The 18,309-nt window shown below is 51.8% G+C and overlaps 1 protein-coding gene across 5 annotated transcripts in view; it reads left to right on the top strand.

Moving 5' to 3' along the window:
• The window catches only part of PAX2 (paired box 2), an 82,892-nt gene that overhangs the window by 57,771 nt on the left and 6,812 nt on the right, over positions 1-18,309 (top strand). For all 5 annotated transcript variants that reach the window (XM_060033610.1, XM_060033608.1, XM_060033612.1 and 2 more), the window contains 2 exons: positions 5,363-5,538; positions 7,727-7,853. In XM_060033610.1, coding sequence (XP_059889593.1) covers positions 5,363-5,538; positions 7,727-7,853 — 303 coding nt within the window. The remainder of the gene's footprint in view (positions 1-5,362; positions 5,539-7,726; positions 7,854-18,309) is intronic.

Here is an 18,309-nt window from a genome sequence, read left to right as displayed (position 1 = left end):
TGCAAGCAAATATGAAGTGGTCAGAGGAGAAGACAATATGAACCTTTGTTCCCTTTGAAAGAGTAATCTACGTCAAAGTTTTAACTCAGCAGTTTGTTTAATTTAATTAATGTATTTATATCTTGCTTCATTCCGAAAAGGACTTATGGTAGCTCACTCTCCTTCAGAGATGCTACGGCTCATGCCATAGTGGACAAAGCACCTGGAATGGGCTCCAGTTCTGAGGGTCCTACTACTCAGTTGTGTGACCTTGGACTGGTCACCTCCCCTCCCCCACCTCACCACCCACCCTGCTAGTTTTCATTACCTTAAAATGAGGAGTTTGGACCAGGTGTCCCCTCATCATTCTCGGCAGTCTGGGCTCGGCCAGCTCAGGGGCCATAGGCGGTAGCCTCAGTATAGGGAGGGTACAAAGTAGAAAAGGGGGGATGCTGGGAGGGATGCAGTGTCCTGGGTGGGGCCAAGTGGCCCTCAACTGGGTCCCCTGGGATTGGCACCCGGGCAGCAGAGTGAAATGATGTGGAGAGCAGGCTCTGGAGTCAAACAGACCTGAATTCAAATCCCAACTGTCATTTACCAGCTGCATGGCCTTGGATAAGCTACTTAACCTCTCTTTGCCTCAGTTTCCTTATCTTTAAAATAGGTATCACAGCACCTACCTCACAGGGTTGTTGGGAGGATTAAATGGCATGTAACAAGCTCACAGTACTGTGAGCTGCTAATGGATGGTGGCTGGGCAGGGGACAACAGAACAGGACCGAATCCTCCACATATGGGACCAACGAGCACAGGGTATCTTCCTTGCTCTGGGAAGTCTTACTAAACCTTCGCAGCCACATTTTCCAACCTCAATCTGAAAATGGGGCCTGAGAGTGGGAAAGAATGTTGGAAATCAGAACTGCTCCAGAAAGTCCAGGACATGCAGCATCATACTCCAGCCCTCCTCTTGGAGCCCTGACAAGGTAGGGGCTGGTTTTCCCATCAAGGTGAAGGCTGAGGGCCTGCTCTGTCATTTAGGAAAGGCCTTCCCTGGAACCAAGAATGAGCAGATAGACCCACTTTATCCTACTCTTTGCGACCGGGGCCGTGGTGTGGTGAGTCCAACATAGGGGCCATCTCTGGGCCCACTTCTCAAGCAGCCTCTGCCAGCTGCCTTGGATGGCAGTTCTGCAGCTCCAAGGTTAAATTTCACTCTTAACTGGCAACACGGTGTGCTCTGTCCTTGGGTAGAAGTACCATAGGTGGGCAGGAAGGTGTTGGTGAGAGTGGGAAGGGCCTCTGTGGACCAGAGTCAGTGCTGTTGGAAGTTAACAAGCAGTGGGGCAGGTGAAGAAGGGGCATGAGTCTACCCAGGGGCCTGTCGTGGGTCTTCCCATATCCTCTGACAGCTAAGGATGTGTGGGACTTGCCTGACAGGTAACTGGGTGTCCTGGGATGCTAAGCCAGCCAGGTGGCTGGTCCAGAGGCCTTCTGCCAGTAGTCTGGCTTTGAATGCCACCCAGGAGAGCCTCGTTCATTCATTCATTCATTCACTCATCCATTGAGTATCAAGTCTGTGCCCAGCTCCATGCCTGGCACTGGATCTACAGAGATGCACTGGTCATGGTTCCTGCCCACAGGGAATTCCCAGCCTGGCTCCTTGGCACAAGGGGGTGGGTGCTATCTAATTACTTTCCTTGCTACTCACTCTGCAGCCCAGATCAGGAGTTGTTTCTGCCTCTTCCTCCATGTTAGCCCAGCTCTGCCAGAGAGCCCTTCAGTGCCTGGGCCTGGCAGTGTCTCATAGCCCAGCTCCATCCCCCTCCCTTGCTGCCACCGCTGAGACTCTACCTTGGGAAGCACCCGCCCCCGAAGCCCTCTCTCTCCATCTCCTGAGTAGGTCCCTGCAAGTGGGTGGTACTGACAACAGCTTCGTTTTCTCTTCCTTTTCAATTCTCTTCTTCCATGTTCTTTTTTCTTTTTTGCTCTTCCTCTACTCTCTTCTTCTTTCCTCCTCCAACCTCTACCCTCCAACCCCACCCCCGTCCAGGCCCCGGGCTACCGTCCTCACTGGATACACAGGCTTCCGGGAAAGCAGAACCAGCTGGGTTATTCCTGTAGCAAGGGCCCTCAGCCCAGCCTGTGCTTCCTGAGGTGTCTGGTGTAGGAAGCTTCTTCCCTTTCTTCCTCTCTCCCTTTCTGCCCTGCCTCTGCCTCTGGGCTTCCTTCTTCCCTGAGCTTCTCCTCCTTTGACCTCTGAGCCCAGGCTTCTCCCGGCCTACTTCCCTCACTCCCTTCCCGCCCTTCCTCCTTGCCTTCACTCCTCCCTTCCTTCTCTAGCTGAGGGAAGGGCACCACCCTGGCCTCTGGGGAGAGCCTGGGAGAGCCTGTGGGCCCTCTGGCTGATTTGGGGGACACTGCCTCCCTGTCCCCCACCAGTAATGCCACTGCCGTCTCCCTGCCCCTGTGGCTGTCCTCCCTGTTCCCCAGAACTTTCTTTGTGCTCCTTCGCCGTTCATCATGACTGCTGCCTTTCCCACCTCCCTGTCACCTTCCTTCTCCTTTGAGGAGTTTCCTCAAGCCTCCTGCAGCCTCCCTTGGCGATTCTCTCCTGCTTGCATCAGACTAGTTTGCTTTTCTGCTCCTCTAGCACCTTCTGTCTCTTCCTTGCCCCACCCCCCTTCCCTCTCCTCTTCCTCCCTTTCCCCGGACCCTCGGCCACCTCTTCCAGTAGCAGCCATCCTTTTGCCTTTCCTTCCTCCCTCCCCCTTTCCACTGCTGCCTCTGTAACCTGTTTTATCACCAGGGCTGAGTATACCAAAAATAAATAAATAAATAAAAAGGTCAGTGAGTGGAGGGAGCAGCAATAACCCCTAAAACAGTACTATCAGTGGAACATGATTGATCAATTGAATTCCATAGCGGCTGAAAAATGTGGGATTAAGTAGTGTATTATACGCACAATGAGTTGAGGCATGATGTTCATTTCAAGTTCATTTCGCCGGCCTCTGCCACCAGATCAGGCAATCAATAGGGGCAGCAGATATCATATATCACCTCTCTGCGGGCTGGGGAGAGAGCACCATAATCTCTCGCAAATTTAGAGTGACAGATTTGTCAAGAGCTGAAGAGGCCCTGAATAAATGAAGGAAAAGAGACTCCTCCAGCCAGTGACCTGAGGACAAAGCTTCAGTTCAGCCCCTACACACACACACACACACACACACACACACGCGGGCTGGGCCAAGCCACACACAGGCATATACACAAATTTACACAGAGGCATAGTATGAGTCTCACCACACATATGCACACACTCATGCACATAACATGTGAGCCCATGTTCGCAGACAAATGCACTTTACTTGCCAGGACTCATTGGTGACACTGCAGTAACCACACACAAAGACACTTGCTGTCTCCCTCTGCTCTGACAGAAGTGCTTCCCAAAAAGGTAGGAGGACTCCAGCAAGAGAGAATTAGACACAATGAAACATGCAAGTAGCCCCAAGGGGTAGCATTAAGATGATGGCAGATCCTTGAGAGAGAAGCAGGCACAGAAGAAACACGGGGGCACGGGGGCTCACACTCCCCATGCAGTCACACACGTACACACGCACCTTTTCAGAAAGGTTCCTGGACTGTCACTTACACATTCCCAGATGCTTATCTATCTGGATGCTTATTCGTGTAGAAATGCATATATACAGAAAATACACAAAAGGGAAAAATAAATATGTCCCACCCTAACTCATATAGAGAGATGCATACACTGCCTCTAAGACAGAAAATCACTCCAGAAGCTTACACAGAAAAAAACACCACAACCAAGTTTTGTGGCCTTAGGAACATAGGGAACATAGAAATATCATCAAGGCTGTCCCTGTGTCTGTCTGTCCACCTCAGGCACGATCCTGGTCTCCATTCTCTCTCTCTCTGTCTGTCACACACACACACACACACACACACACACACACACACACACATACACACACACACACACACGCACACACACACACACACCCTTTCTTTGCTCTCCCACCCCCTCCAGGATCGAGTGAAGACAGGAAGTCCCATTAGGAAAGCAGACCCCCTTGCTCCATCTGGGAGGCCAGCAAGAGAGGATGGCTGCAGGTTGAGGTTAATCAATACGTAATATTTTCTATGCTCTCCTGAATGATACTGTACGCTGTTACTGTATATAATGCAATATTGATTATATCATATCGTATAATCGCCTATAAACTGATATATATAACAGTCCCAGAGGAACACCCTGGGGCCTACAGCATGGGCTGGCCCCAGGCCCAAGGCTCCCCAGCTGGTCCTGGGCTAGGGAAGCCAAGGAGTGGCCAAGCTGTGGCTGGGAGGACCCAGCTTTGAGCCCGGGAAGTTGCAGGGTGTGGGGTCAAGGAGTGTAGGCACAGCAGGTACTTGGCCCACTGTGAACTCTGAAAACCCCAGTGGACCGGGATAGAGGGCAGGTCCAGGGAGGGAAGGGTAGCAGAGTGGTGGGAGGCCTGGGGAGAGCAGTACACAGACAGGACTGGCCTACAGCCCCAGGGAGCGGGCACTTCGTGGCTCCACCGTGGCTTTTCATACATGGGGCGAGTCTCAGCTTCCTGTAGAGACTGCAGGAGGAGCCAGGCGGCCAAGGAGCTGGCCTCTGGCGGAGCCTCGCCAGAGTCCAGGTCAGGGACAAGCTGAGGAGGGTGGCCCGGGCACAGCAGCATCTACAGGGACCCAGTCTTCAGTCTCTGCCCAGGTTGCATTTCATGACTCACGTGCCACTTGCTGTCTGCTCCAGTCTCAGGCCTGGCACAACGCAAGCTGGGCCTCAGCTGGGCCCTGAGTCCCTCCTCCCTCAGTGGTGAAGTTAATTACTTCACCCAGTCTCCATGTTACACTCAGCCTCAGAGATTTGATGATTTTCCACCCTTGGAGTCAGTGGAACTGAAATTCATCTCAGAGCCGAGTTCAATTCTCCACAGGCTGGGTAATGCTGGCCCAAGACACCCAGCTCCTTTCCCAGGCCAATCCAGGCCAAGGGGGGGACAGAAGGGGCTCAGGGGAGATGTGCCCTGGGGAGATGGCCCCTGGGAATCCCTCTGGCTCCACCGCCTCTGCCTAGTCCTTCCCACGCCCCCGAGTTGTGACAGCTTCCCTTTCTCTTCCCAGGACATTCAGGGGCTCTGGCTCTCTCAGCCAGGTCTCTGAGGCATGGCCAGCCCCTGGGCCAGCCCCTCCCAGCCTGAAAACTGGGGAAAAGGGGTTCCAGCAGGGGTGCAAAGCCCTGGGGGCCGAGCCAGGTGCCCGTCACCTTTGCCCACTGTGTGCCTCTGCTGACCTGCACTCATGCCCCGAGTGTCCCTGTGTCCTCCAGATGTGTCTGAGGGCTCAGTCCCCAATGGAGATTCCCAGAGTGGCGTGGACAGTTTGCGGAAGCACTTGCGAGCTGACACCTTCACCCAGCAGCAGCTAGAAGCTTTGGATCGGGTCTTTGAGCGTCCTTCCTACCCTGACGTCTTCCAGGCATCAGAGCACATCAAATCAGAGCAGGTGAGGAAGAAGCTTTCTGCTTGCAGAAGTGGAAAGGGACTGGGCAGAGCAAGGCCTCCGGAGGACGTGCACACGTGGGTCAGCCACACGCACACCCAGCATCGTGTGTGCTGCCTTTGGGTGCGCTGTGTGAACACGCTCACACAGGGACATCATAGCAGAGCTAAGAAAATCGTCATAGTATATGGTAGTTAGAAAGGGTGAGTTCTGGGCGCGAGTATGGCTGTAGGTAAATCTTAATCCCATTTCAGTTTCAGTTCTATCCTGTTTCCCCGTCTGTAGAATGAAGGGCTTGGACAGATGAACTGACAGGTCGTTTCCAGCCCTGCCATTCTGTGCTTCTGGCATAGAGTACTCAGGAACGTCCCTTGCCTAAATGCCCCTAGGGTCCTACAGAAAGTCTGAGTAAGCCTGGGGCGTCAGGAGGTGAGCCCGCTGTGCCTGCCTCCTGACAGCCTACCCCTCAGACCCAATACTTCCCACAGATGAAGAGCAACCCAGAACACACAGCATGGGATGCAGCCCACAACACACCAGCACATCACACAGCGTAGAAACACATGTCCTAACTGCTCCCATTCACCTGTGTGCACGTGTTCACAGACCACCGCCACCCACCTGCTTGCTGCCCACCCGCCGCCCAGCCCACAGGACTCACAGCACAGCCCATCAGCCAGTAGGTGTGCACGCCCCACAGACCACCAGCTCAGCGCACTTCCACGCCTGCCTCCACGCACACACCAGGACAACCCCCTGTGTACACACTCCGACGCGTGAGCACACACCCATCCCCCCCCCACTAAAGCCCAGGCCAGGCCCACGGCCTCAGCACAGCACAGCCACTCGGGCACACACCCACACGCACCAGCGCAACCGCACAGGCTGCACAGCGCAGTTCCACTCTCGGACTCCAACAGCTCCCAGCCATTCGCCTTTCTCCCCGCCCGTCCTTTTATCCCGTAAGCTGTTTGTCTTCATAAAACAAAAATCAAAAGTCTTTTTAAGGTGCCCTGAGCCATAAACCAACAAAGGAGGAGCCGGCGGAGGCGGGCGGCTTGGTGCACCCTCCCCGAGTCCCCGGCTGTATTACAATGAATAACCTTTATTTACTTTCATTAGACTATTAAACACCAGCACAGTCATTTTTCCCCCTGAAACTCGGAGCAGGGCCCATAAAGCAAATCCGAAGCCTAATTGAGTTCATTTTAATTTCTCTCCGATCACAGCGAATTACTCTGGTGATAAATCAGGGGGCAGCTTCACCCCCAGTAGAAGGCCTAATTTGCAGCTAATTACAAAACTGATTTCTACAGGAAGATCAATATGAGAAGGAATTGGAAATGACGAGGCAATCCTGTCCAGCCAGGGAGGGGAGGGGGCCCTCTGGGGGGGCCAGGAAGCGGAAGGGGAAAAAAACGGACCCGAAAGAGCAGAAAATCAGTTTTAATTTAACGTAATATTAATCAGAGCAACTTTTCCTGCTTCGTGCGGGCTCCTGGTCAGCCCAGCTCTGGGGTCTGGCTTGGCGGTGGCTGCAATAAAAAGGCAATTACCCGAGTGTTTCAGGCAGGACACCCTTTCAGAGTCAATGACTGGCCCCCTCCCACCCTTCTGTTAGCCATGTGGACTCTCCCCCTCCCCAATTTCATACCCCAGTGCACAGGCAGAGAGCGAGGGGCCCGTGAGGCAGTCTTTGTTTGTTTTTTAAAAAGGGGCTCCAGCACCCGGTCAGCCAGCCCAGCAGTGCCAGGCTCGAGGCCCCACTAGGCCCTTCCCCCAGCTACTGCCTCTGCCATCATGTCAGGGTTCGCCCCTCCTCCCCAAGATTCCCTACACCTGGGGGACCTTAAAACACCGCTTGCCTCTCAGCAGGGGGATTCCCACTGCTAAACCCCGCCTTTGGGGCTTCTTAGACAAGAGATGCTACAGAGATGTAAAGGGTGCTGGGGTGCCCACCGAGAATGTACAGGCTGTACCTCAGCTTCCCAGAGTCAGGTCTGCCCCCACCCACACACAACTCTCCATCATCCATCGAGCCCGCCCCTCCCACACTCCCCGCCCTCTGCCTGGCCATCTCCTTCCACCCCATCTGGGAGGGCTCCCCGTTCCTCCTCCCCATCTGCACACCAAGCCCTCTCTCCGCATGTGTACGTAAATAGTGAGCTGTCTCTTTTCTCTCTCCTCCCAGGGGAACGAGTACTCCCTCCCAGCACTGACCCCTGGGCTTGATGAAGTCAAGTCGAGTCTATCTGCATCCACCAACCCTGAGCTGGGCAGCAACGTGTCGGGCACGCAGACATACCCCGTTGTGACCGGTAAGGGGGCTTCCAGGAGGGTGGGAAACTGCTTTCAGTGGGGGGGCACCTCAGCCCATGCCATCTGGGGCCCAGCGTGACAAGCGGGCTCCCTGCCATGATCTCTGTAGAGAGAGTGAGTCTCCAGAAACCAGGGTGCTTCCTGAACAGATGTGTGCAGATGTGGGAGAAAAAACCGTGGTCAGGGTCTCTGTACGCTCCAGCCTGGAAATGTCAAAGCCAGGAAGGGCTAGGGCTGGTTCTTTCTGCCCATCCTGTTGCCTCTTCCTTTGCCTTTTTTCTTGCCTCCACCAAGGTGGCCGGAATTATGAGCCTCTTGTTAGGATGTGTGCAGGAGAATGAGGGCAAATAGGCCGGGCTGGCAAGAGTGGAGCATGAGTGCCCAGTGTCGAGTCTCCACACTCCTGTGTCCCCGAGGTCCCTGGGGGACCTGCTTTCCTCTCCTCTGGGCAGCCTGGTGTGCCAAAGCTGTGGCTTTGGGCTTCAGAGCGTGGCATCTGGCCATGTGGTTATAGGTAAGCTCAATTATTTCAGCCTTTCTCCAGCTTCCCAGAGAAATCACTAAGACCAAGGCTTGATTTCAAGGCCAGGCAGGGTCCGGCCTGTCCCTCAGTCAAAAGGCAGGGGGAGGGGGCACCCAATCCAGGTGCTGGCATGGATGAGGGAGGAGCAGCGGACGCAGCTAGAGGGGAAGAAGGCTGAGGTGCAGTGCAGTGTAGAGCCCAGCTGATGAGGCTCCAGGCCCCAGAGCTGAGGGCTGTGGAAGGCGGCTGGCACTGCAGAAGGGTTTCCGGGCCAGGAAAGTGCCCAAGTGGGAGAGACACACATTGAGGTGTTATTAAAATTCACCTAATTATTCTGGAGACACTAAAGCCAATGTGCCGTTTGTTCCTTGGGAGAAAGAATGATTGAGAAGGGTCTTGGTGGTGATTGGGAGACACTGAGGCGTTACCTGCCGACAAGGCGAGCGGAGGCGGCCTGGGGACCTGGCAGCAGCCAGCGTCACCAAAGACAGGGAGCGGGCATGGCCCCACTGGAGTACAGCGTACTGGTTCTGACTTGGAGCTGTTCTGAGCACGGCTCAGGTCTGAGATGGGCTGCGAGTGGCCACCTGGCCTCCACCTGGGGGGCTTGGGAGAGCCCTGTTGTTAGCTTTCCCAGATTCTCCCTAAGGGGTGTCCTGGTACAGCTGTTTCTGGCCTGGACAGAGTCGAGCTCTTTGGCTAGGCAATCAGAGGTTGAGTTCTGGAAGTGTCGGAGGCCTAGATGGGCTTTTGGGAGTGACAACATAAGCTGGGTCAGGATACAGCCTATGATCAACTGGCCCTCGGCAAGAACCCTCCATAGCCCGGTTCGGAAGCTCTCTGAGCTGTGGGTGTTCTGACCCAAGAAAGAGTGATGGTCCAGGCCAGGCCATGTTTCTCCTGATCTGCTGGGAGTCACACTGGTCACCTCCCAAAAGTGGCCCACCCCCAGCAGCAGCAAAACAGAGCCCAGGAGACTTTTCTCTAACCCCAGCTGTGCTTCCCTGGGCCCAGGGCCACAGTCTAGAAGGCAGAGGCTTCCTGGGGTGGAGAGAAGGATCTTTGTGGTAGGGTTCCTGCAGCAGGAGAACTCAGGCTGGTGCAGAAAAGTGCCTCCACCTTGAGCATCCCCCGCCCGCCTCCCCCCCATGGCCCTGGAACGGTCCCAGCTCAGCCTGGGAACATCTCCGGCTGATCCATCTGGATCCAAGTGTGAGAAAAGTTCATTTCAGACCCAGCTTGACATTCCCAGGTGGCAAGTTAGCACTAACATCTCAATCTGTATGCGACATTTCAATCAAGCCAGGAGTAACAAAAGCAGAACCATTAACATTCGGAGCTGTTCACCAGTGGTAATGACAGGGAAACTTGCTCAGAAACTGGAAATTACCAAAAAGAGAGAAGTGTGTGGAGAAGTGGGGGAGGGGTGGGGGGAGGAGGGAGGGGGGAGGGAATGATTTTTCTACGCTTAGGCCAAGATCCAATGTTTGGATTAATGGTGCCATTACCCGAGAAAGGGCTACAGATTATGCTCATTCTTAAAATGTTTTTGCTGGCAATTAAATGGCTGCAGTTATTGATCTTTGTTGATTTTACGTCCTCCTAATTTGCATAATCTATTAAAGATGAATGATTCATGATGTGTTTATTATGGGGATGAACAGAATTTGCTGGAGGTACTGTCAGGGTGAGAAACAGGGCAGTGCCCAGAGGCTTCATGGATCATCTCAGGAATGGGTCCAGCACATTAGCCTTCGGGCCAGGAGTTTGCGGGTAGTGGTGAGCAGTGATGTAGAGAGCAGACCAGAGAGGTGGATTTCAGGTGAGATTTTCTAGAAAGATGTTGGCACCTAGAACTGGGCTCCAAGAATAGCTGGGATATGGGAGGGGCTTTTGGTGTATTTGTAAAAATTGCCCTCCAAGATTCTTTAAGAGCTTATTTGGTTGGAGAGTATGAAGAGCTTTGGTGGAGGAGGAAAAGGGGAGGCACCTTCCGGCAGGTGATTCTGGCCAGGTATGTGCTACAGGTGAGAGAGCAGGAGGGCATCCTGTGGCCACAGCCTGGCTTGAGTGTGCCAAGATGTTCAAGGAGCCCTCTTCATCTCCCACATCCTAAACCCCCAGCTCATCTTCTTCCCCAGGGACAGGCAGCTGAGGCTGCAAACCTTTGGGAATGAGTCCTGAGGAAACCAGCCCAGGAAGCCCTAGCCCAACCTGAAGAGCCGACCTTATTGATATTCCTGCCACCTCCTGGCACTGGAGGCTGATTTCAAACTTCACCAGCCACTTGATACAGCTGTTCCACAAGGTCAGGACTGAGAGGAGAGAGGAGCCTGGACTATTGTGTAGAGGGGAGAGTGGGGCCCAGTGGGCCAGGACACAGCTAATCACTTTGCAGGCAAGGGTGGCTGCCAGAGGCCGGGGCTCGGCCCAAAAGCCTCCCCTCCCCACCTTCTCTCACGGAACCAAGGAGAGAGACTGATTTTTCTGAGTAGTGTTTGCAAGTTCTGCCGAGATTTTAATTTCACTGCATCACAACTCAGCAAGCTGCCAAGTCAAGCTGGTTATTTAAATTTATCACCCACTTTCCCTTCCGCCGCTGGGCTGCTCTAGCTCAGCAGCATCTCTTCTCTCCAGCCCACTGCTCTAGGCTGCTGGTCTGGAACGGAGCCGAGTCTCTCCTAAGTGATAAGGAAAAAGGGACCAACTAGATGAGAGAGTGGGTGGGGGGCACTCTGGCCCCAGGCTTCCTCAGGTTGTCTGGCTGTGGCTGGTACCTTCTACCTCCTTCTTACCCTTCCAAAGGACCCCACAGTGGGCTGCCATCAACCCCTCAGCGGTCCCGCAGGCCTCTGGGTCAGGGCCTCTTCAGTGAGGACTCTGACTCCAACTGTGTGCTGGTGCCTTCAAGTCGCCTGTCACTGGTAGAAAAGAGCCCCCCTTCCTCATAGCCTCCTCACCTTGACTCCTCCCTTCCTGTGCCTGGCCAGCTCTGCAGCCATAGAGGGGACCTTGGCAGGGATGTTGATCTGGGAGAATAAGATGAATACTAGTTTCAGGAGTCCCAAAGTCACTTGGAGATGCTTCTGAGAATTCTGAGAGTCCCTTCACCTGGCGAAAATCCACCCTGATACTGAGAGCGGGTTCCCTGCCCTGGAGCCCAAATGGAACGAGACAGTGCTGGAGGAAGTCGGGGATGGTACAGTGGTTCTCCATGCTCACTCTAGAAGCCGAGGGATGCACCAGGCCCCAGAGCTGCTGCACCAAGTGAGCAGGCTTCACTGGCCTCTGGTGAGGCTCACTGCCGAGCACTGGGAGAGCTTTGTGCAAGTGTAGTCCTCGCCATCCTCATTTTAGTCCCGGAGGGGTTATAGAGGAATGAGATTGATATCTAGAAACAAGGCAGGCTAAACTCACCAAAACACAGCTGGATAAATAGAACAATGAGAATTCTACCACACAACCAAACCTCACCATCTTGTGCAAGAAATAGAGGGAGACCCAAAGCCAGAGCAGGTTGAGAGGCTGCTGGCATCACACTGGAGGCAGACCCTAATTGGGGGAGGCTGGGGTTGTAACACACCAGACAGAAAAGATGACCTTGGACCCCAAAGAAGCAGGAAACTAGAAGTCAGCATTCCCCTAGTAAAGCCAGGGATGGAGCAGGACAACGCTATCTATGCATGGGAAACACACAAACTCATCCCAGGTGCTCAGGAAAGCAAGGGAGGGAAAATAACGTCTCCATGAGAAATGGAGACCCCCAAGCCTGACCCTGAGTCCAAATTTATACCATGAGGATGTGGCAGGAACCGCCAGCTAAGAACTTACATAAAAATGTGTCTAGGATAGTAACCCACTCAGAAACCCCAGCAGGAACAAGGGCAAACCTTCCTTGCAGAGACATTCTACAATCCAGGGCACATGGGACTCCCACAGAAAAAAAAACAAAAACCCATCACTAAAGATGAGCTCACTAAAAAAAATTACACACCTCATATGAATACAAACTATCATGAGGGAGAGTTAGCAGAAGCAATATACAGGACAGTTAATACCCCTAAGAACTAGAGATAATAGAACAATCCAAAAACAACTATAGTGTAAGCATGTTTAACATTCTAAAAAAGATAAAAAAGAAGTATGTTTTGTGTTAATCACAGATCTTGATCCCACATCCCCTTCCCCACCACTGCTCAGCAAATTGTCGGATAATGGAGATCTTAAAGGGCAAAGAAGGCACCTATAGCGCATTGTTTTGGGACTCGGAGGCATGGAAAGAGAGGAGCCCTAGGCAGCCCTGAAAGTAGAGCCTCTCCCCTGCTTATCCAAGTTCCCAGACTGCTAAGTCTCAGCAGAGAGTCTTCCCTTTTCTTTGGAAAAATGTCTGAACATTGGAGCACTGTAACAGGGACAGTCCATTCCTCCCTCACGGGGGAAAAAAAAAAGCCTTGTCAGCTTCCCCATCCTGGTGGGGAGAAGGTGGTTTTATTCAAGAGCTTGGGAGAAACTTCTCTTGATGCCCGGAGACTGCAGCTCTGCCGGAATCTGTAGCTAAGATCCGGGAGGAGATGTGGATGCGTCCTAAGAGGGGAGTGCCCACGGTGGGGAGAGAGAGCAGAAGATGGGGGTCTCCTGGAAGTTGGCAAATTTGAGCAGAGGTGGAGGAGGCCAGTAAGGCAAAGTTCAAAGAAAAGCAGGGGCTGGCCCCCGGGGCCTAGAGAGAGTAGTATGGGCTCGGCTTCTGAGAAAGGGCTGCAGACTCTTAGAAGTTCAGACTCCTTACCCACATCTAGGATGGTTAGTGAAGTGGCCTTTTAGCAGACAGAGGTGTGGACCCTGGGAAACCCTCCTCCTCCTGCTCTAGGAGTCCTGAGGACCTCTAGGAAGTGCCTCTTTCCTGTAGTTAACAACCCCCTTCCAATGCACTGCATTTCCCTCCATAAAACAAACAGCTTAGCCCTTGGCCAGCCTCTTGGGGGAGGAGAGGGCAATAAAGGCTGAGAAATGTTTCTGAAGGAGGCTGGGAGTCTCCTAGCCTTGTCTGTCAGCTCAAAGCCCCTGATTAGCTGAGGAATTTAGGGCACAGACATCAGAGTTCCTCGCCAACCTTGAAAGGAGAGGGCTAGGGCAACTTCAGACACACCAAGCCAGAGGGCTTCTCCTCTGCCGAGAAGGCCCACTGGGAAGAGGCTAGCCTCCTCCAAACATCCCTGAGGCCTCCAGCCACATCCCCCAGGGCCTCCAGCCCCCAGACCTCAGCTCTGATTTAATTACAGGGGCATTTCCATAGCAATGAGACATTGACAGATAATGTGGGTGCCCTGGGTCTGCAGCCTAGGGAGTCACTGGATCAGGGCTCTTTCCCTTCCTTCTTTATCCAGTCCACCCCTAGAGGGAAAAGATATGGCAAAGAAAAGACATGAATTTACTCTAGGACTGGGGGAGTCAGGTCAAATTTGAATAGAACAAAAGCTGGGCCACCACAATCTCCAGCTCCAGTTCCACACCCATGTCTGTGCCCACCAGCCATCCCAGCAGTGACAGCTTCCCTCCCCAGCAGGGTGCCTTGGGCAGAAGCACGTGAGGCTGCTAATGGAGCTACAGAGGGAAGGAGAGGCATGAGGAGCAGGAGGAAGGTATGAAGGGTACCCGGGCATCTTAGCAAAGACGTAGTTCTGTGGTCTTCTAAGCTGAGCTCAGCTTTGGCCCATTACCTTGGGCCTTACCTCTTGACTCCTTCCTTCATTTCCTCCCTCTGTCCATGAGACCCAAAGACTGAGCACGCCAAATGGACTGTGCTTGGCCCCCCTAATGAATCACTAATTCATTTAGAGATCAAGGAGAGAGGACAGTTTGAATTTGAATCAAAATATTTTTGAGAAATCAACGAGCTTTATTTCAAATGCATGTAGTAGCCAACTACAAAAAAGTGTTGCCTAGTAGAAAGCACTGGGCACTGTTTTCATGGATAGCTGGGTTATAGGGAAACTTTCTGCTGCTGTAGATATTTAGAGATGCTTGGGGTGTCCCAAAGGAGAGTTCTCCAAAGTGGGGGATCCCCCAGTACTAAGCCTGTTTACTCCATTACTTGGCACTTTCTAAGAAGAAAAGGTTGGCTAAGTAAAAGTGAAGTCAGCCAACCCAACCTTTTCTGGATGACCAGAAACCCTAAAGAGGGGTGTCCCAGTGAATGTTACAGGTATGTATTGGGACCAAGGGCTCAGAAATGTCCTGGTGGCCTCAGAGTCACCTAGGTAAGACCTAAAAGCCTGTTTCCCCCGGAGAGCCAGCCATCCGCAAGGTGACAGGAAGACCTCCCACCCTCCTCCGGGTGATGAGACTCCTTCCTTCCCCTGCTCAGGACAAACAAGCCAGCACTTTTTCAACCCTGAGCTTTGGGAGGCAAAAGCCCTGCCACTATTGTTACTTCAGAGAGGGCTTTGCGTGCCTTCAGCCTGGAATGCTCCCCTCTCCTTCTCGGGGGCCGCTGCGCTGGCGGGCAGGGCGGAGGAAATCCTGTGGCAGGCTCGGAGAGTCGCCTGATGCTCCCGCAGCTTAAGTGGCCGTTTTCCTTGGGATTAGGGTTTCACTTACACAGAGCGCCTGAAAAACGCTGCGCTTTCGGAAGGATTAGAGCTGACAATTCAGTGCTCTCAGAGAACAAAATAAAGCCGGAGAGGAACTGGGAGACCTGGAGTATCGGGAGACTGTGCAAACAGGCTTAACCTCTGCCCACCCAGCACGAGGGGCTCTGAGCCCATCAGTGAGCCTGGGCCCAGCCTCCAGAGTGCCAGCACCTGCCCAACTCCAGTCTTCCTCTGCCACTTTCTAGTGGAGCCAGAGAGGGTAGCCTGGGGAAGTGAACCACGGAGAGGGCTGGCATGTCTTCCTCTCTCTCCGAGCCTGTTTCCTCTTCTGTAAAATAAGAGGGAGTAGACTAGAGGATAGTCAAATTCCCTTTCGGCCCTGAGAATGTGATTCTCCCCAACACTCCCTATCCTTATCCCACTATCCCGAGGCTGCAGCTCCACCCATGGTCCAGCTGAGTTAGAAGGAGCGCCTCTTGTGGGGCCCTAGGCCAGCAGGCTACCGTGGCCCATGAAGGGCTGCGTGCTGGGAGAAGGGGTAGGAACAGCATGACTGGTTGTGTCCAGCTGGTTGGCTGTCGAGGTGTAGACCTTACTGAGCCCACATAGATCTGGGCAGCATCCCTGCCTAGGACACACCGGGGACTAAAGGTCCAGCTGTGGGTGGGAAGTGAGATCGGCTGGGAGTACAGCCGCCCTGAGCGGCAAGCACAGCCCCGTCTGCCGGAGCCCAGGGCAGGCCAGCCTCGGGATGCAGAGCTATGGGGCCAAGACAGAGCCTGGGGCTGGGGACCCTCATACAGGCGCCTCTGCCCCCCAGGAGAAAACTTCCGGAGAATTTGGAAACCCGGGAAATAAGGAATAAAATGAAATATGTAGAAAGCTCTTCCCCTCTCCTTTTAAAGCATCTTTTACAGATTTAAAGTTTGTTACTTTGGTGTATTCTGTATAACTTGGATTGGTCATAAAGGGATCATAATTGGTGTAGTACAGGTAAATGTACGGTATATTTAGGCAGTAATTACAAATTTAATAACTGTATTCTTGGAAGTATTATAAATGCTTGTGTCAAATTCAGGCACAGGCTGCCAACCTTGAAGCAATCTAATGTCTTCATTTTCACGACCTTATGAGAAGCAGACACAACTTGAGGTTAGGATTGTAAAACAAGAGTTATGTTTTTCGGCCTTAGGGTCCTCCATAGTGTCAAGTGGATAGCAAAAGTGCTCATTTTCAGAGAAAGATACTGAGGGAAAGCATCTCTAAACTGATTGAATATAACTTTTACTGTATAAATCTGTGTCTAATAAGTCTGTTGTCCTGCCATCACTGAACTAAAGCATCTCTGCTGCTTTGGCAGCTTCCTTTGTATTATTCCCTTGGTCTCCTGGATGCTGACATTTGCCTTACTTGAGATAAGCTTCCCTACCCTTCACATGTTATTTGACTGTTCTTTGTATGATCTGGTTTATTGGTCCACTTCAAATAGTTTCAAACAAATCAGTGTCTTTCTTACACCAAAAAACAAAGGTTCTTTGGTCTTTTATAAACACTGCTTATTAATCTTTTTTTTTTTAAGATGTTGGGGGTAGGAGTTTATTAATTAATTTATTTATTTTTGCTGTGTTGGGTCTTCGTTTCTGTGCGAGGTCTTCCTCTAGGTGTGGCAAGCGGGGGCCGCTCTTCATCGCAGTGCGCGGGCCTCTCACTATCGCGGCCTCTCCTGTTGCGGAGCACAGGCTCCAGACGTGCACGCCCAGCAGCTGGGGCTCACGGGCCCAGTTGCTCCGCGGCATGTGGGACCCTCCCAGACCAGGGCTCGAACCCGTGTCCCCTGCATTAGCAGGCAGATTCTCAACTGCTGCGCCACCAGGGAAGCCCTGCTTATTAATCTTTGAGTCATGAATACTTTTGAGAACATGATAAAAGCCATCTAGATAGTACATATATGTATCTGTAACATCACATGTATAGTTTTATATGGACTCCCTGAAGCACGTCCATGACATCCTACAAGATCGGTGAATCCCAGTTTAAAAGGCTTGCTGTAGAAAATGGAAGAACCTGAAACATGCAAGAAACAAGAAGCGACAAGATGTTCTGTTATAGGAAGGATTCGCTTAGCATAATCCCAGGTTACTTCCCTGGACCAAATACCTATTTTCTGGGTCTACATTATTTGAGAATGTCATTCTAGAATCCATCCCCAAGTATACGGCTTGTTCTGTAGTCCAGGTCCTGTCATCTACTGGCTGTGAAATCTTGGATATAATACTTAACCCCTCCGAGTTTCAGTTTCTCATCCATAAAATGGGGATTTAAAACAGATCAACATCATAGGTTGATATGGGGATTAAGTGAGATAATATATAGAAAATATTTAGGACAGTGCCTAGCATGATGGTAGGTGCTCAGTGAATGCTAGCTAGTCTAGGTGCAAGTAGAAACACAACTCTGCCCTTGGATCCTAAGACCTGAAAAAACAGCATAAATTATCCAGTGACTGAAATTTTCTTAATAAAGTCTTTCACTTTGCTTTTCTCTGTACTTGTAAGAGGAACTGCACTTAGATTCTCCGAAACAGTTGATTTGATCTGGCCCATTTGGTAAGGAATGTGTGACAAAAGTGCACTGTCTGATTCAGATGTAGTGATTGCTGTAGAAATTGGCTTTAGAATCTTCAGGGACTTCTGCAGTTGAACTGAGAAGACATCCTCATCAAATACAGTGCTTCTAACACTTCTGGGTGCTTTAGATTCTCAGCTACTCCTGTTTCTTGAAGAGCCTCTTTGTTTTTCAGAAAACTCTCCAAAGAGATTGATACTCCACCCCATGGGGTTTTACTACAGACTTTCAGTGTCAATATTTTATGCTTTGTGTCCTGTTTTTCTTGCCTCATCCTAATGACAGCAGTGACAATATGAGATTTTGCTTGTCAGATGACTTCTTTTTCCTTTTCTTTGGCTCTTTTGGGGAGTATCTAACTTCATGTTATCAGTAAAAGGCAGTGTGGTACAGACCTAGCTTCACACGTTGGCTCCGTCAGTTACTAGCTCTGTAGCCATAGGAAAGTCACGATGCCTCTCTGTGCCCCCATTTTCTCAACTTGAAAACAAGTGAGACTGATCATCTCGAAGGCTCTTCCATCTTTAAAACTTCGTAATCTTAGGAAGCAATTATCCAACAGGAAATGCCCATCCTCTTGTAGTACGTGGGTTTTTATCCATGTGTAATTCTTCGTGCTGCTTTCATGTTCCTGGCATTGTCAGTGAGCAAAGCAAATGCTTTACTGCTTCCTATCGTCTGTCAGATGACATATTTTATAACTGATGTATTCTGCTC

This window comes from Delphinus delphis, chromosome 16 (assembly GCF_949987515.2).
Source record: "Delphinus delphis chromosome 16, mDelDel1.2, whole genome shotgun sequence".
Classification (NCBI taxonomy): Eukaryota; Metazoa; Chordata; class Mammalia; order Artiodactyla; family Delphinidae; genus Delphinus; species Delphinus delphis.
This window is presented reverse-complemented; position numbering and strand designations above follow the sequence as displayed.